The 27,194-nt window shown below is 37.4% G+C and overlaps 1 protein-coding gene across 3 annotated transcripts in view; it reads right to left on the bottom strand.

Moving 5' to 3' along the window:
* The window catches only part of PSD3 (pleckstrin and Sec7 domain containing 3), a 507,571-nt gene that overhangs the window by 264,459 nt on the left and 215,918 nt on the right, over nt 1-27,194 (bottom strand). For all 3 annotated transcript variants that reach the window (XM_054700958.1, XM_054700957.1, XM_037526196.2), the window contains 2 exons: nt 3,185-4,265; nt 50-445 (listed from right to left, as the gene is read on the bottom strand). In XM_054700958.1, coding sequence (XP_054556933.1) covers nt 50-445; nt 3,185-4,265 — 1,477 coding nt within the window. The remainder of the gene's footprint in view (nt 1-49; nt 446-3,184; nt 4,266-27,194) is intronic.

The raw sequence follows: 27,194 nt of genomic DNA, 5'->3' as shown, positions 1-27,194 counted from the left end.
AATGCTACAAAAACCACCAGCATGAAATTAATGAGAATGGAACTAGTACCTTCCCCAGAAAGCAATCTCCTGGATGCCTTTCGAGTAGATGGTGTCGCTGGCGTCATCCAGCCCGTTGGTGATCCCACTGGAATAGCCCATCACTATTCCACCATCTGCTGAGACGCTCAGGATGTCTTGCTGTCCTCCTGCTGATGTCCTCTCAAGGAACTGACCACCTTCCTTAATGCGCTGCTGTATCATTGGCGTAAGAGGCATTTCAAAGCTAAAATAGCTATCAGGCTCTGAGTATAATGTTTCCAAGGATTCAGCACTGTAGTATAAAGAAGTGTTGTCCAAAATGGTTTCAAACTGGGAGCTGTACACATCAGTGGAATCCTCTGCATACCCGGACCCAAGGATGTCATCCTCTCCTCCCCTGTAGTGCTCCTCTTGATCAAGAATCCTGGAAAGGTGGTAAGAATAAAGAATTTCTATAGTTGACTGATTTTTTCTTTTATTTTCCTCCCTCAATTATATAAAATTATAACATTCCACAGAGCTAACACTTTCATTCACTGGAGTTATGTCTTAATAAATATTGTACAAGGAAGAGATCACTGAAACCTATCTTGGTAAAAGAATTCTTAATGTACATGTGCTACACTGGCCTCCCAGTAATTCAATACAGTTTCAAGTTAGTTTCTTAGGAGGCAAATACATGTTTCCAATGAATATTTGAATAAAATATTAAATTCTCATTTTAGCCAACTAAATTCTACATATTCAGATTACTTACTGCTACCATCATTCTTAATTTTATGAAGCAGATAAATATACTGTGTTAACTTAATGGACTAAAAATACACTAAACTGTCATTAGTCTATTACTACTTTCTGATTTAAATAAAATCATATGTCCTAACAAGAATATATATATATTAAAATCCAAAGGCTGCCCCCTGCTGACAATAAGGCAATACTGCAGGGAGATTACAGGTCCAAAACCAATGGGGGAGGAGGGGCGTGCAGGGAATAAAGAACAACAGACACATTTATCTATAGTAAGGCTAACAAAAGAGAGAAACCTAGAAAGAATTTATAAAATTATATGAACAGGACATTAATTAATGTTGTTCAACATGTTCTTCAAATATTAAAATTGAACATTTAGGATAACTAAGTAAAATTTAAAAACTCAGAAAGAACAAGAGGTCAAGAGTTAGAGGAACCTGGAGCTGAGTCATGGATGTGCCAGTAGGAGACTTTACTGATCCTCTCTGTGAGGTACAGATTTCCATAAATAGGAGTAAAACAGAAATAGGTATAGAACTACCTCATAAGTAAACTGCATTCCTAGGTATTATCAGGATTCACATTCAACAATACAGTGTCTCGGCTATTTATAAATTACCCAAGTTCTACCATGTACACGTACTAAATACTGTTCCAGATTAACACTTCTCAATGGCTTTCCCTTGCACTTAGAGTCAAAAAGAAAGTTCCCCTGATGAAGCTCCTCCCTCCACATTCCCCATCACTGCCCTATGCACATCCCCATGCTCCAGCCATAATGGTGGAGTTTCAAATCTTCAAACTTGCCTTTGCCTCACTCAACTCCAAAACGCACAAACAGTTTCACCATCCTGCACTCCTCCTTTGCACAAACTGTTCTATCTAGAATATTCTTCCTTCCTAGTCTTTCAGTCTATCATTTCCACAGAAAGGTATTCCCCAAGCCATCAACTGAATTAGCCTCTCTCCTCTATTCAAATTAATCCTCCTGTTATAGCTGTGTTCTTCTTCATGGAACCCAGCAAAATTTGTGATCCTCTACTTACTCATGTGTTTATGTGGTCAGTGGTTATCTTCAGCAGTAAACTTTATGAGGACTGTGACCACAGGCCATATCTATTCTGAACATTTTTTTATGTCCAACATCTAGCAAGGACACAGAAGATAATAGAAAAACATGTGGGGCAGCTCTCCTGCCCACCTGTGACCAAGCAGGTGCTTCTTTTTTTCTTTCTCCTTTTCCTAATAAACTTGTCCTTTTAAAATGTGAGGGAAAAAGAAGAAAAATGTGGAAATAAAGGAGGGATAATTAATCAGCACAATAGCAAAATTCATATTTCATTAAGACTATGATTACTGAGCCACGTGCCACTTATCAAGACAGCTGTTGAGGGAAGTCTGGAGATGGTTTGTATTGGGGGTGAGAGGAGAGTGGAAGAAGAGGTGCCCCAATAGCCATCCTCAACAAGTACGGCTCTCGGTGGATTTGTTAATTAACTAAAGAGGAAAAGATAATTCTTTATACCAAACAAACAAGTAAAACATAAAATGCCCCTCAGCCTTAACACATACGAACTATAAAATGTGTCATGATAACTGGTGGAAGAAAAGATAACAAATTTGAAATGACAGTATACAACAAATGACTTCACCACATGGAACACTGAATGGTCAGACTATGAGCAAAGGAAGTGAAGAGAGACGGAACACATCTTCCTTATATCCAGTTTCTCAGTTGGTCCAGATGTATGAAATGAAGGGAAAGACCAGGAGATACTGAGATGCCAACCAACTTTACTTCTCAGGTTATATCCAATAACAAATACTACATGGAAGACAGGGTTCCCCAAGCAGTGCCATGGAACAACTGAATTGGAAACCTTCTGACCTTCTGACCTTCTCACTTAACGTCTGATCTCACCTCCTTTCTAAACCTAGACAATAGAGTCAGTCCACATGTTCACACACACTTGAGGGCTGTGTGTAGGCACTAGGGTTTAAAAACAAGAGCTGCCAAGTTAGGATGCAATGACTAAAAGATATGTCAAAAGAGTCCAAATCTTTTCCTATTGCGAAAGATAATTGTGGGGTGTTTCAGTTGTCTTGATGTTGGAAAACCTGAAAGCTGCCAAATAGAACAAAATGTCAGAAATGGATTCATACAGCTTAGTGTGCACAGACTCCCACAACCCTGCTTCCCTAGGCTTATGTCTGCTAGACAACTTTATAATAAGATAACTCCACTAACTTAGAAACTTAGGAGGAGTCTAGCTTACAGTAACTGCTCTTCCACTCTATGGTAATAGGACCCAGGACACTATGAGTTGTGATCACAGGGCCAAGCACAAGATAAAGTTTCTTAACTATCTTGCCAGGTGTCGCAGCCGGTAAGACCCCTTTGAGAGCTTACCTCTCCTTGTCTCTCTCCGGTTCCGGTTTCTTCTCAAGATGTTCCTTGTTTTCCTTTAGAAAGACTTCATCCTCTCCACTCTCAATGAGAGGCACAGGGGAAAATATCCCTGAGCTAGTGCCAGGTCTCTTAGCCGAAGCTTTCCAGGTTTCATCCCAAACACTCTCAGTTACTGAATCACACAAGCTGGCAGATGAAAGATGGCCTGGCACCTTGGAAAACTCTTTGCCTTCAAGAGAAGTTGTCCTTTCTGATGATACCTCAAAATCCATAGGATGAAGTGTTTCTTTTTTCTCCCCTCCTGTCCACACTATTTCTACCCCTTGAAATTCCACATGTTTCACCCGGCCTGGGCGCCCCATGGAGCCCCCTATGGATTCTCTCCCCATATCAGACCTCCTCTCCCTCAAAACGCCAATGCTGCTAGACGAGTTGTGGATTGTCTCTGAGCTGCCCAGAATGGACACAGGACAAGAAGTCTCCTGTGCATGAAGCGCCCCTTTCCTGCCATCACTAGTTGTCTGGGAAAGCTCTTCCTGAGTCTCTCCAGTTAACCGTGTAGACAGATCCTTCTGGACGCTAGGATAAAAAATCTCCCCAGTCGTAACATCAGCTGAAAGAGGTATATGTGGTGATTTGTCTTGGCTGGTAGGCAACAGTCTGTTAGCTTTCTGTGTTCTGTGACTGGCAGTGGTTGGCTCCTTTTCCACCAGGTGAACTGAAAAACTAGAAACAGCATCTTTGTTCAATACCTTTGTAGCCTGTAATGTTCCTGAAGTTATTCTGGCTTCTGTGTCTTTCAGAGCTGAGATCAAAGAGTCAATGGGTTGTAAACTTTGTTCCTTGAGGTGACTTTGAGAGGGGGGCTCTGTGACATTGTTTGGTCCTTCTGTAATACTGTGGAGCCCAGAGTGGTGACCAGCAGGAAGCTGAACCCCCTGCTGCCCTTGTGGGTTGCATGATGGAGATTCTGCATCCAACTCAAGAGTTCTCAGGCCTTCTCCGCTTTCCTCCATGGTCCCATATTCTGGAAATTCATTTGTGACATTCGGTGGGAGTAAAGTGCTTCCTCCATGATCACCTACAAATAGAACAGAATGGACTCGTTTTGAAAAAACAGGTTCCAATGTGTACTAATAAATATCCACATGTGTTAGGTATATAATAATGCTTATTTACTGAATTCTTTCACCTTCTTCTCCCTACCACCCTGAAACACACACTGCTCATAGCCTTGCCAGTCATGCCTTGCATGAGGGTAACCACAAAGGTTTGGGCCTCGAAGGAGAAAATCTAAACGTGCCATGTTTATCCTGCACATGATAGAGGCCCACGCATGCCAATCAGTTGCTGCATATGCAAAAAGAGATTAGCATAAGGATCTGTATTATCTTCCAAATACTACTTATAAAATAGCAACTAAAATATTAATTTGGGGAAGAACACCAGATAGCCCTCTGATCCAGCCAACAGCTTCTGTGCAGTGCCATCTTGGACATGGAGCCTCAGAAAAAAGATACAATCTATTTAAAATCAATAAATATTTTTTCAGCTGAAACCTCCCCTTCACCTTTGGGTCTCTATGGGGTGAAAAATGCTTTTGGAATATCTACGGAGAATGAAAGTGAAGTCAAAATGGAATAGCAAATAATGTGTTAAGAGAAATTTGAGGATCCAAATGCATAAAATTTAAATAGTATCTCATGCACAATCCCAATACATGAAGCAATGAAAACAATAGCTAGCATACATTGACGATATTGAGTCACATTTATATTTTATTAAAATGGCAGCCCACTGAGAACAATGAAGATGTTTTATCAAACCAAAATTTAAATTATAGCCATATCAATGCTAGTATCTAATTTTTCTCTCAACTTGATTTGTTTACTCTGTATGAAGAAAATCTTCCATCTACATTAAAAATGTGTGCTTACTTTGACAACTTGAGGAAAGAGCATATAACTGTTGTTAATTTTTTTAAATGCTGCAAATGCAAACCTTCCTTTTTAGTGAAAGATCTGATATATTTCTGAATATGTACACTAATACCACATGATAGACTTATTCCAAGGCATTCCACGATAGGTAACCTGGAAGTATTAGCTAACACATGGCATCCCACAATAAGGTGAAACTGTGATAGCTATACAACTGAGTGTATATTACCTCATATTCTATTTTTAAAATAATTTGAAATATATTTTTAAAATTAAACTTAAATGAAGTGTTGAGGGAGTCCAAAAAGCACTTCTCTGTGATGGCAATATTTATAATTCACAAAACAGAGTTAAGGGAATGTAGCTTGCTGAAGTCTGAAGAGAAAGAAATTTTCAAATCCTTAGTTTGAAAAAAGGGAAGACAGTTAAAATTAAGATCCCTCTTTCTAGGTGGCATATTGACATTTTTCATTTTTCAGGAGAAAATGCTGTAGGACTTCTAATTTTTTCCCTTTTTAAGATTCATGGCTTTTAATATATTTACAAAACTCTGCAACCATAACCAATATCTAATTCTAGAACATTTTAATTAATCTCCAAATAAAATCATATCCATTACTGTCACTTCCCATTTCCCATCTCCTTAGCTCCAGGTAACCACCAACCTATTTCCTGTATGTATGGGTATCTATTTCGGATATTTCTTATAAATGGACTCATATAATACATGGCCATACATGCATTTGTTACTGGCTTTTTTTAACTTAACACAATGCTTTCAAGGGTTATCCACACTGTGGAATAAACTACCAGAACTTCATTCCTTTTTATTGCTGAGTAATGTTCCATTGTGTGGCTATTCCACAGTTTCTTTATCCACTCATCAGCTGGTGGGAATGTGTCATTTCCACTTTTTGTCTATTATGAATACTGAACCTTTGTACACAAGTTTTTCCACCTAAATTTATTTTCAATTGGGTACACACCTATGAGTGACATTCTGGATTATAAACTGACTCTATGTTTAGTGTTTTGAGAAACTGTCAGTTTTTGAAAGCAACTACAACATTCTACATCCCCAGCTAAGTCTGGGGGTTCCATAATTGTCCATCTTCTTTATTATAGCCTTTTAATGGGTGTGAAATGATATCTCACTATAGTTTTGATTTGCATTTCCCGAGTAACAAGAACAAGAAAATGAGCATCCTGTCATTTACTGTTTGTATATCTTCTTTAGAGACATCTATTCCGATTCTTTACCCATTTTATAACTTGGTTACTTGTCTTTTTAATATTGGGTTGCACAAGTTCTTTTTATAATTCTGTACAGAAGTTCTTTATCAAATACCTACTTAACAAGTATTTCTTACTTTCTGGAGCTTGTCTTTTTCCTTAGCTGGCAGTGGCTTTTACAGCACAAAAAGTTTTTAATCTAGGTGAAATCCAATTTATCTGTTTTTTTTTTCTTTCATTGCTTGTGCTTTTATTATGTACCAAGTTTTGTCTAGTTTAAGGTCACAAAGATTTTTCCTATTTTTCTTCAAAAAGTTTTACAGTTTTGGCTATTACATTTAGATCTTTAATCCAAGTAAAGTAACTTTTTTGTATATAATGTAAAGTAGACCTCAAACTTCATTCTTTTGTGTATGGACAGCCAGTTGTCCCAACACTATTTGTTTACAAAATTATTCTTCCCTCCTGAACTTATTTGCTTGATAGCTTTCTACAATTGTCCATAAATATAAATGTTTACTTCTGGACACTCAATTCTACTCCACTGAGGAGCTAGACGTCTATCTTGATGTCAGTATAATATCATCTTTATTACAGCAACTTTGCAGAAAGTATGATTCCTCCTACTTTGTTCTTTCTTTTCCAGGTTGTTTTGGCTACTCTGGGCTCCATGCATTTTCCACATGAATTTTAGGATTAAGTTGTCAGACAGCTGAAAGGTTGGTAGGACCTGGAGTGAATCTGTAAAATACTAGCATCTTAATAATAGTATTGTTATCTTTTGATCCATGAACTATGAGCTGTCCTTCCATTTACCTATTTCTCTTTAATTTCTTTTAATGATGTCAGTGTTTTATAATTCAAAATTCAATATTACTTTTGTTAAATTTTCCTTGAAATATTTTATCTTTTTGATACTATTAAAAAGGATTGTTTTTTCAAATTTCACATTAAGAATACTCATTGCTAACATATAGAAATATAGTTGGTTACTGTATACTGAACTTATATACTAGAGCCTTGGAGAACTAATTAGCTCTTTTGTGTATTCATTAGGATTTCATATATACATAAATATGTGACATCATATATATAATATAGGGTTTCATATATATGCTTTTATATATATGTAAAATCATGTTATCTGTGTATAGAGGTAATTTTACTTTTTCCTTTCCTATCTGGATCCCTTTTATTTCTTTTTCTTCCTAAGTGCTCTGGTTAGAACAGTTGAGTACAGGTATTATAAACAGACATTGTTCCCGGTTGATCCTGATCTTAGGGAAAGCGTTCAGGTTTTCACCATTGAATATGGTGTGAGCTGTATGTTTTTTTTTCATAAATGCCAGAAACATGTTAAAGAAGACACCTTCTACTCCTAGTTTGCTGAGTATTTTTATCATTAAAAGGTGTTGAATTTTGTCAAATGCTTTTTCTCTGTCAATTGAAATGCTCATATGGGCTTTCCCTTTTATTCTAGTTACATAGTATATTACATTAATTGATTTTTATATACTACACCAACCTTGCATTTCTGAAATAAATTCCTACTTTTTAGATGTTGCTAGATTCAGCTTTCTAGTATCTCTCTCTCTATTCATAAGAAATGTTGGTCCGTGGTTGTCTTGTATTATCTTTGTCTGATACTGACATTAGGGCAATGCTGATTGTACAAAATGAACTAGAAGTATTCCACATGAACATTTGTTTGCAGCATTTTTACACTTTACAAACATTTTTCATGTTCTATACTTTTCTTAGGCTTTTAACAGTTTTCCTTAGTTGGGGGACTTTAGTTCTGTCAGCACTTGAAAGCTGTAAATTTATTGTTAAAATGCAATGAGAGAAAAAAGTGAACAATCCAAAAAGATGTTTTTCTTTTTCTTTAACACAGTAAAACAGCTTAAATAATGAGAGAAGTATTCAATCCACAGTAAAAAATATTTCCTTTAAATTTTATAATGCTTTTAATTAATTCTTTTTAAAAAATTATTTTATTTTATATAATTCTTATATCATTTTTCATTTTTGCACAATGTATGCATTTTTATTTTGGTTATATTCCCCATACAATTCCCAACCCCCTAGACAGAGTATAACTTTACAAAAACTGGAGGATCACAGAATATAACATTTCAAAGGTTGAAGGGGTTGAAAAATTAATTCAGCCACCTTCAGTCTGTTAAGAAAACAGACTCATAGGAATGACAATACTTAACAATATATAACACAACAAATAAAAATCACAGCTTATCTACTCTAACTCTGCTATACTTCATTTCTAAGAGCAATATTGTTACCAAACATAATAATGAATGAAAAAAAATTCTCCCAGCTGTGGCTTCTGCAGACAAGTAACCTTAAATATCATATGGATGTTGGTCAGAGTACCCATCAAAAGATTCAACATAATGACAAAATTTTCTTTTCTAATAAGGTACCCCTCCCGTTAGACTGCAGTTTATTTGGGCTGTTAGCATTCCTAGTCAGCACTTCAACTGTCTTTAAAAGTAAACAAAACTTTGTAAAGTATTAACCTGACCTTTTCACTTAGAATTTTTGATTTATTCCTCATGTCTAAAAATTGAAATTTTATGTGAGAATGATTTTTAAAAATGATTAATTCTTAACTTTTAGTTTGTTCCTTTTCACCTTTAAAATAGGACCACAGATATTTCCCATTAGATGCCCATGGTTTCCAAATTTCATCCACCAAATTCAACCATGATTACCTACTATAGAAGATTCAAACTAGAATATTGCCAAAGCATGAAATGTCTCTTTATCAAGTTAGAAAGCTCACTCTGTCAGGATGTGAAGGATGTAGAGGGGAGAAGGGAAAAGCGTAAACAGCCTGAGGAGTAACAGCTCAGGCTGCCAGCAACAGCACAGGTGGAATGGTGAATGTCTGAGCCAGGACAAAGGCAGAGTAGTTGGAACGAAGGTGCGAGGGCTGCCATGTCTCCACACAGCTAACCTGTCGTCTTCTCATCCCTCCCGTTAATCTCAACCTGCTTCTCAACTGCTCAGCCTATGCCCACTGCTATCAGCTCTCATATTTAACTTGCTAACGTTAGTCCTTTGCTTCTGTCATCTACCTCTATTACTAATGTAAGAATCCAACTGAAAACTGAAATAGCTATTTCTCCTCCACAAAGTCTTACTGAATTAGTCCTGCCCAAATTCGGTTTCATATCTGTGACAAAGGGATTTATATGCTAAGTATAAAAAAAGAACTTTAGCACTTACCTAAATATAAACCATACACTAGTAGAATCTGAATTAATAGGAGTTCATAGCTTTACTGCATTTATTCTTCCCCTTAAAGGAATGAAAATGTAGTGTAAAGTGTGTAGGAGGGGAGGGTGGAGAGAAAGAGAGCTTTTCACACTCATGTGAATATATATATTTTGGGGGGTATCTATTTATAGTCCCTAAGGAATTATCCTTTTCCATAGGGAATCTTAACTGTCTCTTTGTGTCAGATTCCCAGCAAATTGTTTCCTGTTGCTTAGTAGATGCTTTTCCTGAAATTACCCAAACCCACTGACTTTTTAAAAATAATTTTTTATATTAAATATACTGAGAAAGAAATGGGAAACCTTTTCATGTTTATGAGATCAATGTCAGTAATGCTTCAGGATGTACATTCAATATAACCATCCATTTCTGGAAATGAGGACTGTAAATGAAATGAAATGGAAATAGAAAAACAAATTCTTAAAATCATAGGGAAATGAGTTTGTTCCATACAATGGGCTTCAGAAAGCCCATGGCCTTTCTAAGAATGATCTTGTTTGAGACCAGCAAATGAGATGGATATTCTCCTAATCTGTGCAGCAAACTTCTTTTTTTTTAAGATTTATTTATTTATTTATGCATATAAGAACTGAAGTACAGGCCAGAGGTGTGTGTGTGGGGGGGGTGAGAAGATTCACTAGAGAGAGTGGGGAGCAGAATGGGAAGATGGACTGAAATACATTGCTGAAGGGAGCAGCGGGCGAGGCAGGAAAGGTCTGCTGCGCCATGTGGATCAGCCCCCTGGCCGGGGATCGAACTCGCGCTGCAGTAGCTGAGAAATGCTTCAGAGTGCTGCAACTTAACCACTTGTGTCACCAGAGAGGCCCCCTTAAAGGAAATGGTTGAAGAAGAAAGTAGTAAGAACTATATGGCAAGTCTACTACAGACTTAGTCACAGGAAACTGAAATATATAGCAAGCTAAAAAGTTGTCACAAAGGATTCTGAGCACAGGGATGTATATTTCCCAAGAGAATATGATGATCTCATCTATGCCCAGAGCTTTCAGACAACGCAATTGTCTATGGATTCGACATACACACATTCCCTAGAAGTTTGACCCAGTTGTTTTTAGGAACAGGTTTTTGTTTGTTTTGTCTCATTTCATTGCCAGTCTACATAGAGTCTAAAAGGCAAGAACTCTGCTTTCTATCCCACTATATCCCCAGGGCCTAGAACAACAGCATCTAGCTAACAAAATGGTTATACTTATTGAATCAATGACTAAATGAAGATTGTCCTTTAACTGAGATAATACCATTTAATAAGAACCTTAAAACAGAAAAGAAAAAGAAAAAAAAAACTCACAAAATGCTATTGTCAGTGCCATCCAAGATCCATCACCTCTTCCCAAGTGCAGGCTTAAATAGAAAGCTGGAAACATGAGAGTCCTTCCTAACTTTAGAGCTAGCTCATTCTTCCATTTGCTCAGCCAACATTTACTATGCAGCAACTATGTGTTGAACACTGGAATACACAGCAACAGGCAAGGCCATTCTGGCTCTTGCCATCAGGGAGCTTGTAATCCATCAACTCCATCTGTATTTACTTGTCCTATGCAGACAGAGTTCAGGCAGTGTTAAAATTAGGTAGAAATGACCCTGACCACAGTTCTAGAATTCTATATGATCCTCTATGGGATACTACCAAGAAGCACAAATTTCTCATTTTATTACCTCACTCTCTAAATGTTGTATTTCCCAATATGGCAGCCACAGCCACATGTAGCTATTTAAATTTAGTTTAATTTAAGTTAAATACCATATGTAGGTAGTGGCTACCATCTTGCACCACAGAGGACATTTTTCCAAAATCACAGAAAATGACTGGAAGAGCTGTGCTAGAACCTTTCTACTCGAAGTGTGGCCTTGAGACAGCAGCATAGGTATTATCGCTCAGAAGTTTGTTAAAATACAGAATCAGGTATTACCCCTAGATCTTCCACATCAGAATCTGTTTTCTAGAAAGAATCCAAAGTGACTTGTATACATACCAAAACATGAGAAGCTTGTCTCCAGAGAAATGCAATATCTAGAAGTTGTTCCATCTATATTTTAAATGACTGCTTTTTTATTCCAAAATATAGGCTCTAGAGTGCCTTCCTGCTAAATGAAAGGTTCAACTGTTCAATAAAATAGGCAACAAATAAAGAAAGCACAGTCTCTCACTCCTAGTAAGAGAAAGCCTTGCCCCTTCTGGTAGGAAGCTGCCCTCCAACTACCCAGGGACCTTTTTCAAGAGAAAGAGCACAACCTCTACTATGATATGACCTCTCTATTTCACAGTTCATTTATTTCCCTATGAGTGGTCAGTGACTCTATGCAAAAAGACCATAAATCCTAAAATATCTGCAAAGGTAAAATTAAGCATTGGTAAAAGTCTGTACATTGACATCTATAGACAATCTTAAATTACCTTGGAGCTTAAGAGAAAAGAAGTGAGGAAAAGAGAAAAGAAGTGAGGTGCTTCAATTTCTAAAAATCAATATATTTTCCCAGGCTTCTGTTCATGCCATTGGATAAAAAATTAAAATTCTTGGGCAAATTCACTTTGATGAGGTATTTGCAAGAGCACACTGGGAGCCTATCATCTATTTTCTCTGAATACAGTTCAACTGATTCTCAATCCTTTATAAATCATGGCCAACCCAGCCACTAGAAATCTGTTTTTCTCTCCATATAGGTTTGTTCATAAATGCAACATGTCCTTGCTGTTCTCTGATCCCTGATGAATATCTTCAGCAAACATCTTATAACTTATAGATGACAAAAGAACTATAAATTCTTAAGTTAGTTAACACTGGATAATTTACTAAACAAGCTTAAAGATATACTACCTTGCTTTGTCTAGCAGGAATTCAGTCCCATAGACAGAAGGGTGAACAATTTATCCCCTTTAGTCAAAAATTTCATAAATCATCAACAACAACAACAACAACAAAAAACCTGGGAGACAAGGTTCAGTTCACAAAACACATATATAAAGTAAGTCTTGCAGAGGTAAAAGAAAAAAACATTAAAACAAAACAAACAAACAAAAAAACATTTCACTTACAGTCATCTATTTTTGGCATTTGGGTTGTTTCCATAGCTTAGCTATTGTAAATAGTGCTGCTATAAACATAGGGGTGCAGGTGCCCTTTTGAATTAATGATTCTGTGTCCTTTGGGTAAATACCTAGGAGTGGAATTGCTGGATCTTATGGAAGTAGGTTGAGGAATCTCCACACAGCTTTCCAAGTGGTTGGACCAGTTTGCACTCCCACCAGCAGTGCAGGAGAGTTCTTTTTTCTACACAATGGAATATTACTCAGCAATCAAAAAAGACAAACTCAGGCAATTGGCAGCAACATGGATGGAGTTGGAAGGGATCATGCTCGGCAAAATAAGCCAGAAAGAAAAAGAAAAATACTGGATGGTCTCACTCATAGCAGGAATTTAGAAAACCTAAATAAGGGACCAGGAGAAAGACTAATTATAATAAAATAAAAATAAAAATCAACAAGCAACTATAAACCAGAGACACACTATGGGGGGGAAGGGGTTAGAGTAAAAATAAGGGGGGTGGGAATTGCATGGGGTCTATCACCAAGATGAAAATGCATACATTGTGCAAAAATGAAACATGATGTAAAAAAATATATAAAATAAAATAAATAAAAAATATTTCACTTATAAATAAGTATAATCCTTAACTGTGACTAATAGTGATCAATTTTTAATGTTTAATAATCAATAAACTTCTCTAGTAACACACTGATACATGCATGGCTCAGACCTGTGCTGCAATAGGAAAAGTTGTATTAAAAAAAAAAAAAAAAACAAGAGAATTATCTAATACATTTTTACTAAGCAATAGAAAATATATTTAGAATGATTAAAAATAACAAAATAAGTGTGAGTAATGACAATTTACCAGATGAGTAATCTAAGTACATTATATTCTGGTACATGCTCTTCACCCTAATGAAAGTCACACTTTGGAAAGACTACAGTAAGTAGTCGAGGATGCTGGCTATTTTCTGGTCACTAACAATTCTCTGAAAGCACAAATATTTAAGATTTTTACAACCTGTAAGAAACAGGAGAAGGTCTGCCAACTACTACACAAGGCATTATCATGTGCATATGAATAGATTGTTCCATTAATTGTGCACCCTTTGCCCTGTTGATTAATAGTTACAGCTGTGCTTACCTCAACTGAATTTCACATTCTAATGATTCAGAACCCAATTTTTCTCATTCATTCAGTTCTAACCCCCAGGGAAGTGATACTAGTGTACCCTTCCAGTCAATTTCTGAGGAAGCTATGTAGGCAGAGGAACAGCACCACATACAGCACACAGAAAATCGAAGGAGCAAGATAAGGAGCAGCCCATTCACTTTAAACCAAAGTCTGCAAGTGTGCAGAGTAGTGACCTGTCATGGAGACATACTGAGCTGTATGAGCTGAATATAAGCCTCGCTTTAAAATCATTACTTTTTAAAGCTCACTTTCTTTTTTCAAACAGATTTCTCCAGTTTTATCAATCATCCACCTCTCATAATTTTTTTTTTATATTCACACCATGTGCTTCTCCTTTCAACCTATTGCTTTTGATCACATTTGCTCCTCTGACTTCATCTTTTCTATTTTCCATTACTTCTTCCTGTTTAGGAAGCCATACTTAAAAAACCCAAATTCATTTGTCCCCAACTTTATTGAAATATAATTAACATGTGTCATTGTGTCAGTGCAAAGTGCAACACATGTTCACTTGATACATTTGTATATTACAAAATGATTACTACCATAGCTTGGCTGACATCTCCAATCATGTCACATAATTATCAGTTCTTTTTGTGGTAAGAATAATTTAACATCTAGAATCTTAGCAGCTCAGCAGGAAGCCTATACTATACAATAGTAATTATAATCACTATGTTTTATTTATTGGATCTCCAGAACTTATTTGTCTTATAATGGGAAGACTGTACCCTTTGATCAACATCTCCCTGGTTTCCCCAACTGCTCGCCCCTGCTAACCACCATCCTACTCTCTGAAAACCCAACTTTTAAATTTCTCTGACCTTCAGTAACTTTTCATTTTTATTCTAAGAAACAAAAAAAGTTTAGACTTTTAAATAACTCCACAATCTTGCTTACAATACTTTTTTCTGCCCAAATTAACATGAATATGGTAGTACTAATATAAATTCTTATATAAAATATTTTGTGAAAACTCATATTGCTTAAGAAATTGAAATCAATGTTTCAAAATAGTGTACAATTGTTTTTTTAAATATCGTGAAAGCCAAGCAGCTGGAGTTCCTTGCAGCGATGATCAGCTCCAGTTGTGGACCTGTCTAAACTGCTGCGTGTGGAGACAGATGTTAGGTACAGTGACAAGGCACCACCTCGCTCAGCCTCCAGTCTGTTATAAGCCTCATTTGATCCATATTTGGACTCAGCAGATTTTGTGCTCAATAAGGGACCCACAGTTTTGTTAAGGAGTTAGACTGCAAACTAACATTAGCAATAATAAATCCAAGTATATCTGAAAATGCAAATTTTACAGAAAGTTTAAAGTCAACTTCCCGGGTGAGAGAGGAAGTGTCTAAAAGTGACACTTTCAATAGACAAGAAAAAACACACTCCCGTATTTAAACCAAGGAATTAACATACTTATTATAAACCTCTCAGAGAGACTAGCTCAGCATCAACCACAGAGCTCAGTGTACATTTTTGGTGCTACCCTATAGCTAAACTTGTTCTCTTCTAGGCTGTTCAAACAGCCATGCTTCAGGGAGGCAAATGGAAAGGAGTTTGAGCTCTTTAAGAGAAACTCCTCCCCTATTCCCATCCAGCGCCACAAATTATGTCTTTCTGAAACTACAGGGCTAGCCCGTTTTCTTCTTTATTTCTATTTAATATCTCATAAACACGGAGCAGAAATTGGTTGATAGAATTCTGTTTCCCCAGAAAAGCCAGTAGAATTAAAAAAAAAAAATCCAATAAAAGAAAACTGCAGGTAAGGATAATATCCTGCTTCCTATTTAAAAATAAAATTTTGGAAAATCTCATGTTGGATGCTAAAATAAATATGCCAGGATAAAGCCAGGTGAGGTACTGGGCAGAGGCATTCAGAAGGCAGGTGTCATCTTTCTGGTGACTGGGGCATTAGAGAAGGAACGACTGGCGACTGGCGTGGGCATCCCTGAATAAATTCAGTATGCGCTTCCCTATGTCAGGATTCAGCAAAACCTGCTCTGGCCCAAGGAGTATCCTACTGGGACAGTCAAAAGACAAGACTAGTAAGCAAAAGCAGTCAATAATACAGACGGAGCATTTCACAGCAGCATTTTACAAGCGATAGATATATCAAAATATATTTGCCTGCATAGACCTACAAATAGAGGTTACTCACAGAGATTACTGTAGCTCCAGCAGTTACCCATTGATCATAGAAAATGCCCAGTTCATCAGCTTAACGCTTGAGAAAAGTTAGCTAGAAAAGAAGCCAGCTAATTCAAAATCTGCTGTTCTAGTCAACTGGAAGCAAATTAGTTTCAAATTTCCTGGCAGCCCCTTTTGCCCTGCACTGCACACGGTGATGTCAATGGAGCACTCTGAGCAGTAGGAACCCTCTCGCAGGAGCTGCCGCCTGGTCCCTCTCACAAAGGCTAAGCAGCCTGTGCGCTCGCTCTTGCTCTCCCTCTTCCTGCCTCTGTCGCTCTCTACCTTGGTAGCTTACCGAAAACAACCACCGTAGGGCTTTTCTATATTTGTGAAAACTACTTCCAAGGAGATAATTGAGATGACGGGAGTTAGCTTTAATGTAACCATTTCCCCAGTGCAGCAGCAGGAACCCGGCACAGGCTCGGGGAGGATTGTACCATCCTCGGTGACATCAGAGGTGGGGCTGTCATCTTAGTATTATGCAGCATTTTCTCTGATGCGAGAATGACACACATGAAAGGGGATGGATGGGGTCCTTCTCGAAGTGTATAATTCTTGTGTTGTTTAAACAGAAAAGGCAAGAGCAAATAGAATGTTGAAAAACTGCTGTGGGATGATGTATACACTGCTTTGCCAGTTCTTATCTCACTGCTAAATGATGCTGCCATCTGAAGTCATTTTACTGATGATTACATTACTGGCCCTGTGATTGAATTAATATTTAATGGGTAATTGCCATTACTTGGAAAATGTGACATGAAAAAATTCAAAGACACGTCCAGTTTTAAATAAATATGACGGCATAAACTTTTATATCCCTATAAATGAATACACACACACACACAAACATAATACTTTCAACACAATCTCAATAAAATACTAAATGGAAAAACTAATTTGTTAATGAGAAAAGTGAGATGAGAAAGAGCACAAGATGAATAGCATAATGGAATACTGGTCCTCAGTCTTGGTAATGGGGTTTAATATAAACATCCAAAATAACTCATCTTGGATAATCTTAATATTCCAACCAGTAAAAAAGTAAAGGAAAAAAACACAAAGCAATTGTTATTTTCATTCATTACATATATATTTACTGAGTGCTTAACAGGTGTGAGAAAATCTGTTAGGCTTAATTTGGAGTACACATTTCTGATAAATAATATAAATAAAATAAAAAATATTTACATAATGCTTACTATGTACCAGGCACTATACTAAGCACTTTTACTTATTAACTCATCTATTCCCACCATTATTAACCCATCTTACAGATAAGACTACTGAAGCACAGAAAGGCATGCGACATGTCTGAGATCACATGGCTAAAATTGGCACAGACAGGATTAAAACATAGGCCCTAAGGCTGCAAAGTTCACCCTCCTGACCACTAAGCTATGCTGCCTCCCAGGGGCTTCCTTGTCAAGTAAGAGGACTCCACATGAAGAATATAATTTTCAGGACATAGAACAATAGCAAGCCAAAAATAGCCATCTCTCAAGAAAACTGGCCCAAATATAAGAGGATATAGGTAGAGCATTTAAGAACATAGAAATATTACCCAGGAGCAGAAATGTACTGCTGTCTGCTCTAGTGACCTTGGGCCAATGGATTAAAATCTTTAAGCTTTAGTTTCCTTATCTCTGAGCTACAGATTCTTAAATTATAGGGAAGAATAAAAACGAGATGAAAATAAGCACACAATCCAGACTTGTAACCTGGGTTCATCACATTCCAGTTATATCACCTTAAGCAAGCTATTTAATCTCAAGGGGTTCAATATCCTTATATGAAAATTGAGGGAAACAATGGGGGTTGTTCTGAGGATTAAATGAACTATGCACATAAAGAAAGCATTCAGACTAGCAACTAGTAGTCAATAAAAGTTCAACATTAATTTGAACTACTATAATCATCACCTTCATTATATTGGCATCACATTTGAAAGTAAAGCTGCCAGTTTCCTCCCTTTTCAAAAAGCTATCAAAAAAGAGTTGTATTTTGCCCAAGTTGGATGGAAAAACAGAAAAGAAACCTTTGCTGGCTTCATAATAACATTGAGCAATCTACGAATCACGATTTCCCTATAAGATAAAAGCTGAAGTTGTTGGGTTTGGTTTCCAAGAAAGTTCTTCATAAGGGAAAGAAACAGGAGCAGGTACCATTTTCCCAGCCCCAACTTCTTCCTTCCTTCTGCCTAGAATATACATAAGGGGCTTGAGCTGAAGCAGCCACCCTTAACTATAACCAGCCCACTGATAAAGAAGGTAAAAGTGAGACCCACCAGAGACCTTTTTACCCCATCTTTTTTTATGTTGGAGAGAAAAAAAAAAAAACTTTTGGTTCAAGTATTAATTCAAGATTTTAACTATATCCAACTCTCCATGATCCTGATAGTTAAAAGTCACAATTTCTCTGCAGTTTCAAAAGCTGACTTGCAGGCTGGGCTATTTAGCATGCCTTCACTGTTTCATCCTCCACATGGGCTCTCTCTCCATTGCCAAGCCATTATGAATGGATGACCCTGGGGGAAACTAGAAAAAGCAAAATAGACTGCTTCCTAATATTTAGTAACTATGTTGTTTTATACAGAACAAAGGGTCCTGTGGGTGATGGCATACATAGCACATGATATGCTCCTCTTTCATCTTCTTCCAATTTCTGAATCAGTTCATATTCCCAATCTACATTACAAAGCTAAAGTCAAATGGAGAGGGAAAAACTCAAATACATGGATTAAATAAGTGCTTAATAAAGTCACTATTCTTATAAAAGTTATGTGACTAAGATGGTCTGAATTGCAACTTGTCGTGATCATGAGGAAATAAATTGTCTCAACTACACAGATGTCTCATTTCCAATGTCCAGCACTTTGCATTAGCCTTTAACACTTTGACTGAAAACCTAAAACTCACCATTAAGTAGAGCTCAAAAATAAACACTACATATTTTCTAGTATTGTATGGCAGTATCTCTAAAAATGCACCCACAGAAAGACCACTGTGAATCCGTAATGGGGTTAGTAGTGCCATCCCAAAATCCTCAACTGTTTGATTTTGTTTCTGAAATATAATCTAATAAAATGGCCACATCCTTGGAGAACAGATAATATCAGTGATATTCAGAGAAAAGAACCACTAAAAAATTCACAAGTCAATATTCTGTTTATACCTCTTCTGAAAAATACAATAAATTGTTTTCTAAAAACATTACTGACAGATGAACCAATCAAAACAGCCAGTTTTACAAAATGCAATGTTTTCATTAAAAGGAATATTTCTAAATATTTAAATTTAATTGTTTGAAAATATTTAAATTTAACTGTTTGAATATTTAAAGGAATATTTTTATTTTTTTTTAATTTATTTTTTTTTAATAATAAATTTTATTTTTATTCCCCATACAATTGCAGCCCCCCCATTCTGACCCCAATCCCTCCCCTCCCACCCCCGCCCCCCTAAAAGTGTCTCTGGTTCGTAGTTTTTTGTTGATTTTGATTTTCACTTTCTTATAGTTATTCGTTTTCCTGGTCCCTTATTTAAGTTTTCTAGATTCCTGCTATGAGTGAGACCATCCGGTATTTTTCTTTTTCTTTTTGGCTTATTTCGCTGAGCATGATCCCTTCCAGCGCCATCCATGTTGCTGCAAATTGCATGTGTTTATCTTTTTGAATGCTGAGTAATATTCCATGGTATATATGTACCACATCTTCTTGATCCAGTCATCTATTTTTGGGCATTTGGGTTGTTTCCAAAGCTTAGCTATTGTAAACAGTGCTGCTATAAACATAGGGGTGCAGGTGTTCTTTGGAATTGATGTTTCTGTGTCCTTTGGGTAAATACCTAGGAGTGGAATTGCTGGATCATATGGAAGCTCTATGTTTAGTAGGTCCAGAAATCTCCACACAGCTCTCCACAGTGGTTGGACCAGTTTGCACTCCCACCAACAGTGCAGAAGAGTTCCTTTTTCTCCACACCCTCGCCAACATTTGTTGTTGCTAGTTTTTTTAATATGTGCCATTCTCACTGGTGTAAGATGGTATCTCATGGTAGTTTTGATTTGCATTTCCCTGATGACAAGTGATGTTGAACATTTTTTCATATGCCTGTTGGCCATTTGCATTTCCTCTTCAGAGAAGTTTCTTTTTAGCTCTTCTGCCCATTTTTGACTGGATTCTTTTCTTTGTTGTTGTTGAGTCTCATCAGCTCTTTGCAGATTTTTGTGATCAGTCCTTTATCATTAGTGTTGGGTGCAAAAATGTTCTCCCAGTTGGTGGGGTTTCTCTTTGTTTTTGTTATTGTCTCTTTTGCTGTGCAGAAGCTCTTTAATTTGATGTAGTCCCAGCTGTTTATCTTCGCCTTCACTATCACTGCTTTGGGTGATGTGTCTGTAAAGATGTCTTTGATGTGCAAATCCCGTAGTGTTTCGCCTATATTTCCTTCTATATATTTTATGGTTTCAGGTCTTATGTCTAGTTCTTTAATCCATTTTGAGTTGATTTTTGTGTATGGTGTGAGGTAGTGGTCAAGCTTCATTCTTTTGCATGTAGTGACCCAGTTTTCCCAGCACCATTTATTGAACAAACTTTCTTTGCTCCAATGCATAGTCTTTGCTCCTTTGTCAAAGATTAGTTGACCATAAATCTGTGGGTTTATTTCTGGATTTTCTATTCAATTCCATTGGTCTGTATGTCTGTTCTTGTTCCAATACCATGCAGTTTTGATGATTATGGCTTTGTAGTATAGTTTGAAGTCTGGGAGTGTGATGCCTCCATTCTCTTCTTTTTTTTTCAGGAGAGCTTTGGCTATTCGGGGTTTTTTGTGATTCCATATGAATTTCATCAATAATTGTTCTATTTCTTTGAAGAATGACATTGAAATTTTGATTGGAATAGCATTGAATCTGTATATTGCTTTTGGAAGGATGGCCATTTTAATAATGTTTATTCTTCCAATCCATGAGCAGGGGATGTCTTTCCATTTCTTTGTGTCTTCTTCTATTTCTTTTAACAGTGTTTTATAGTTTTCTTTGTATAGGTCCTTTACCTCTTTTGTTAGATTTATTCCCAAATATTTGATTTTTTTTGTTTCGATAAAAAAAGGGATGGTTTTTTTTATTTCTTCTTCTTCAGATTTATTGTTTGTGTATAGGAAGGCTACTGACTTTTGCGTGTTGATTTTGTATCCTGCCACTTTACTGAACTGATTGATGAGTTGAATTAGTTTTTCTGTGGACTTTTTGGGGTTCTCTATGTATATTATCATATCATCTGCAAATAGTGATAGTTTGACTTCTTCTTTTCCTATTTGGATTCCTTGGATGTCTTTCTCTTGTCTTATTGCTCTGGCTAGGACTTTAAAGGAATATTTTTAAATAAAAGCATACCTCAAAACTGCAACCAATGTTTTTAATGAACAAAGTATGAGATTTATTTATAAAATATCTTTTAAAGATTAATTTATTGATGCATACAAGAACTGGGGTACAGGCCAGAAGTGTAGGTTGGGGAGGTGAGAGGATTCACCAGAGACAGAGTGGAGAACCGAACAGGCAGATCGACTGAATGCACTGCTGAGGGGAGCAGTGGACAAGTTAGGAGAGGTCTGCTGTGCCATGTGGGTAGCTCCCTGGCCAGGGATCAAACTCATGCTGCAGCGGCTGCTGATTGCTTCACAGTGCTGACACTTAAACCCTTGCACCACCCAGGAGGCCACATTTATAAAATATTTTGAATAGTTGTATTGTCCGTATCTTCTTATTTTCTATATTGCTGCTTTAGTGTTTGGAGTCTTAATGTTTCCGAGGCAGGCCCTGCCAGGGCCAGCTATTTCCTGGAGATAGCAAAGGACTCACCTGAGAGCACACCTTGGGTGTCCGAACCAACTAATGGAGAGCCACATCCCCAATCATCAACTTCATCTATCTTCATTTACTAACCTAATATTCCCCCTGCCCTAAATCACCCCAGATCTGGTAATAGAACCACCCTATAGACCAGAATGTAGGAAGTTATTTAACCTATCCAATGCTAAACTTACTCAGGTGTCTACCCTGCCTCACCCATTTCTACCAGCAAAATGATGCTCTTGCCCACTGCCTGCCTCCTCCCCCATGTGGCCCATGTACTGTAAATGTAATTAAGAATCAGTGGTAAAACTCTTCAGCTGCCCTAGAACAACTGAGAAGATGCTCCAAGTCAGCTGCCCTAAGAATACGCTGATGAGTGCGTTGGAACTAAGGCATCTTCTCCACACTACAAATGGTGTGGATGTGGATGTAGAAGGGGCAGAGGAGCAGGAAACCACACCAACACTTAAGATTCCTAGAGTCCAGGAACTGGGCAGATACTTTTCATCCCTTGGACCCCTCACCATCTTCTAAGTAATCCTTACTATATGTGTCTGCTCCCACCTGGCTGGTGGTTAAGAAGGAAGCTCTCAAAGAACAGAAAAAGACCCTATCACAGGTGTCTGTCACCATTTACTCAAGAGTCTACTATATAGTAGACACCCAATTAACTGTTCAGGCATACCTAAATATAAAACAACCCTAAATAACTATGGTAACCCATTACTTCCAATAAACTGCAGGTCACACTGAATACATATGCTTTGAGGATCAGATTCACTGATCAGATTCACTGATCAAATGGTTTCTGTCATATTTTTTATTATGTTAATGTCACACATGTATAAAATCATATACTATACAAAACAATAATAAAGAAATGCTTGCTTTTTATTCACTTACACTTTGGGAATTAATTTCTTCAAGCTTTTCACATGCAATTGGTCATAGGACTTCGACTAGCACTAGAGAGGCTTTTGGGGTTATATTACATCTTCAGTTTTGTCTTAAGTTGAGATACAGCAATTTTTAAATCTGTGTGGTGCTGTTCCTGGAAACTCTATCCTATTCTGCAGTATCTATTCACTTTATGTATTCACACTCTAATCACTTACTGAATGACCTTTAAAAGTCATCTTTAAAAAGCCAGTTCACAGCAACATCCAACATTTATAACTTTAGAATCATTTTCCCAGAAATAACCTGTACATGTATGTTAAATTTGTTTTCTCTCTCTTGTTACACTTGTTTTAGTGGTCTCTGTAAGCATCAACCAGCATGATCTGAATTGTTTCAAATTACGGTATTCTTTCCAAAAATTTTTTGTGCTTCAAAACAATCAAAATGTCCCTAATACAGAAATGGTCAAGAACTTGAATATAAGAGTACCTTCTTTTCTTATAGCTTTCTGAGGAAAGCATCCTTACACTAATCTGACAGGACATTAACTAACACACAGGACATTAACTCTTCATTATAAATCAAGAATACAAAGTCTAAGCAATCTAGTCAACACATAATTAGAAGAAAAAGAGAGCAAAAAATATTCCTCAGACCAAAGTTTAAAAGAAAAAAAGAAGTAATTCAGTTGGCAACCCAAAAATAAGAGCAGAAGGAAACCAACAAAACCATTACTCTATACTGAGCTTCATTCTGGTCTTTTATTCTAACATAGTTTGGCAATTTTAACTCCCCCGCCCCCTTTTAGTTGCTTGTATTAACTATTTACAATATTACTTATATCTTATTTTTATTAATATAGAAACCATGTAAACATAATTTTTAATGGACACAAAGTATGCCACTTAGTAGCATAATTTAATTATTGTTGCATAGTCTGGTTATTTCCGGTATTATCCTAGAGTCTTATGCTAGTTAGTGGTTAATGTGATTAAAATATAAGCTCCACTGACATTAAAAAAAACCTCCAAAGTCAGTGGTTTTGTGACTGTTTTGTTCACTGCTGCAACACATGTCACTGAGATACCAGGAAACATAAATGTCAAACTGCAAGGTTGATTCAAGATGGCATAAAACTGGAACTGCAGGTAATGGGGCAAGGAGAATTTTTACTGTCAGTTGAGAAGCTGCTTTCCTTGTGCACAGGGGCACAAGTGGACTTAGAACCCCAAGGTGTCAGGGTAGCACAGGAGCAGAAGAAAAGAACATCCATATACAAAGATCTGAAAGGCAAAATCTCTAAGAAACTGAATCTCTCTCAAGGTAGAAAACTCCAAGTGTTCAAGTGGCATTTAAGTGGGAACTAGAGGTATTCAGAAGGGCCCTATAAGTTGCACACGTTATGATGATTTCTGGCTAAATTTTAGTTAAACTAGGATTATAATCCTTTACCTTATAAACTTCTTGCTTTACTTTTTCTTTGTTTCAGTAAGAAATTATACTTAAAAATTCTCATCCTTAAAATAGTGCAAAAATATGAATAAGAACAAATTTTTAAAAAAGAGAAAAAACAAAAAATAATTTTTTAACTCTCACCTTGTATCATTCATGCTCAGTACAACATAACTTCCACCTCTCTGTGGGGAATATTAAGGGTTTTGGTTTGTATGCTGGCTGCAGGGACGCAGAACCAGACAAACCTAGACACTGGCCCAAGAGCAGAGCACAGGCTGATCAGCCAAGGGATGGAGGGGCATAGAATTTCTTTGACAGTCGTCTCTCCCACTGGCCATGGGACAATCTGCTAGGTTCTGCTGGCTTCTTCTGTCATCCACTCTGCTGTACTCCCGCTGCCCTTTAACTACAGGTACTAGCAAGAATTGATTAGTTCTCAGCTCTCTCCCCTTCTCACTTAATATGCTTTGCCTTCTAAAATGCAAGAACGTGAAAGAAACATCTATCATCTAACAAACAAACAGGTATGGTGGCAAGTATTCTAAATGAGTGAATACAAAGAAAGTGCTTAAAATAATAGCCAGCATGGAGAAAGTGTCCAGTGACAACTAGCTGATCATTACTCTACTGCTGTGAATCAGCCTTTGTTCCGTTACTTATCATGTGATTTGGGCAAGTAATTTTGCCTCTTTAACTCAGCAGTTAGCAAACATTTTTGTAAAGGATCAAATAGTAAATATTTTAGCTTCATGGGCCATCAGGTCTCCACACAAATACACAACTCTGCCATGGTAGCAAAAACAGCCATAAACATTTTATAGTAAGCTAATCCATGGCTATGTTCCAATCAAATGTTCTCTACAAAGATAGGAGAAGACTAGGATTTGGCCCAAGGATCACAGTTTGCCCACCCACGCTTTGCCATGTCATTCCAGTTCCTTTGCCCACTGGCCACTAATTCTCACCTTATTCCCAACTGTTGATAGCACTGTGTATCCGGCTTTTCTTTTTTTCTTTTTTTTTTTAATTTGTTTGTATTTATACAAGCACTGGGTACAGTCAGAAGCGCGGGAGGGTGAGAGAATTCACCAGAGCCAGAGCGGGGAGCAGAGCAGGCAGAAGGACCGAGTACACTGCTGAGGGGAGCAGCGGGTGGCAGGAGAGGTCTGTGCGCCATGTGGGACCCTTTCTCCTCCGGTGGCCAGGGAGCAGCCGGGGATCGAACCGGCGCTGCAGAGGCTGCGGGCACCTTCGCAACCCAGCGCTCAAGCGCTGCGCCACCGGGGAGGCCCCGGCTTTTCTTTTTAAATATAACAGACATGCTGTATAAAATTAAGAACATTCTGGGCCTCCCTGGTGGTGAACGAGCCAAGTCTCAGCACGATCACACTATCACCCATGGCTGTGGTCTGAGTTCGATCCCCAGCCAGGGGGCTGATCCACATGGCACACCAGACCTCTCCTGTCTCAACCGCTGCTCCCCTCAGTGTATTTCAATCAATCTGTTCTGCTCCCCATTCTGTCTCTGGTAAATCCTCTCACCCCCCACCTCTGGCCTATACCTCAGTTCTTATATGCATAAAATAAATAAAAATCTTTTTAAAAAATAAAATTAAGAACATTCTAAGAAAGGCACCAGTCTTACAAATTAAGAAACTGAGGATAGCGTGGTTAGTGTCTAGTCAGGTCTGGAAGCCAAGGAAAGAATCCATGCTATTTACCACCCTCCAATGCTGCTTCTCTATTGGTCAACTTGGGACACCACCTTTGGGCTTTGCTCATACGGTTATTCCCCACCCACGCTTTGCCATGTCATTCCAGTTCCTTTGCCCACTGGCCACTAATTCTCACCTTATTCCCAACTGTTGATAGCACTGTGTATCCGGCTTTTCTTTTTAAATATAACAGACATGCTGTATAAAATTAAGAACATTCTGGGCCTCCCTGGTGGTGAACGAGCCAAGTCTCAGCACTACCTCTCTCACTGTCTTATTCAGTCCTCATGTCTCTGCTCAAATCCCACCCCTCCCACAAGTCCTCCACGCCTCATCCAACTCATAATGAGCCCTTTACTCTTAAAATATGTTATCTGGAATTTCCTTTCAGTCCTTATAGTATCATAATTTCATATTGTCTACCCAACTTAATTTTGATTTCATACTTTCTACATCCTAGATAACTGTATCATTGTGTTCAAAAGTTATATGTAGGGTGATGATGTTAACTTGCAAGGCAAACCTTGGCTGCATGGACGTAAAACAATTCATCATTCCTCATCTTTATAAAGATTTTATCAAGTGGTCTCTGAATAGTACAGATACCATGTTTCAAATAGAAAAAAGAAATTAAAAATATAAATCAATCCCTTTGACATTTCTAGTATGAGGTACAACTTAAAAAGATAATAAAGATTCAGTAACTGAATTACTTAAAAGAGGCTATTTCATAATACATTATTAGTGTAGTGGATTTAGGGTGATAAATTGCATTTGTAGGACTACAAAAATATAATACCTGATTTTTTTGTTAACCAAATTTCAAAGAAGTTCTTCTCAACTTTTCTGGCATCATGGACTACTTTAAGACATCAGCAGATCCTATCCTGGTAAAACACACTCAGATGACTATTCACATTAACTTTGCATGAAATTTCTGAGGCTCACAGACCCTCTAAAGTTAGGAAATCCTGCTTCAGAGGGTCTCAGATTAGGTACTAAAAGTTCTCTCATTCACCTAAGAAATTTTCTCTTTAACTCATATCATTCAAAGAAATTTCTTTTTTTTTTTTGAAGATTTATTTTTATTTATTTATGCATATAAGAACTGGGGTATGGTCGAAGGTCGGGGAAAGGGTGAGAGGCTTCACCAGAGACAGAGTGAGGAGCAGAACAGGCAGATCT

Source organism: Talpa occidentalis, unplaced genomic scaffold (assembly GCF_014898055.3).
Source record: "Talpa occidentalis isolate TD23 unplaced genomic scaffold, MPIMG_talOcc4v2.1 talOcc4.4, whole genome shotgun sequence".
Taxonomy (NCBI): Eukaryota; Metazoa; Chordata; class Mammalia; order Eulipotyphla; family Talpidae; genus Talpa; species Talpa occidentalis.
Note: the sequence above shows the minus strand (reverse complement) of the source record. Positions and strands in the feature narration are given on the sequence as shown.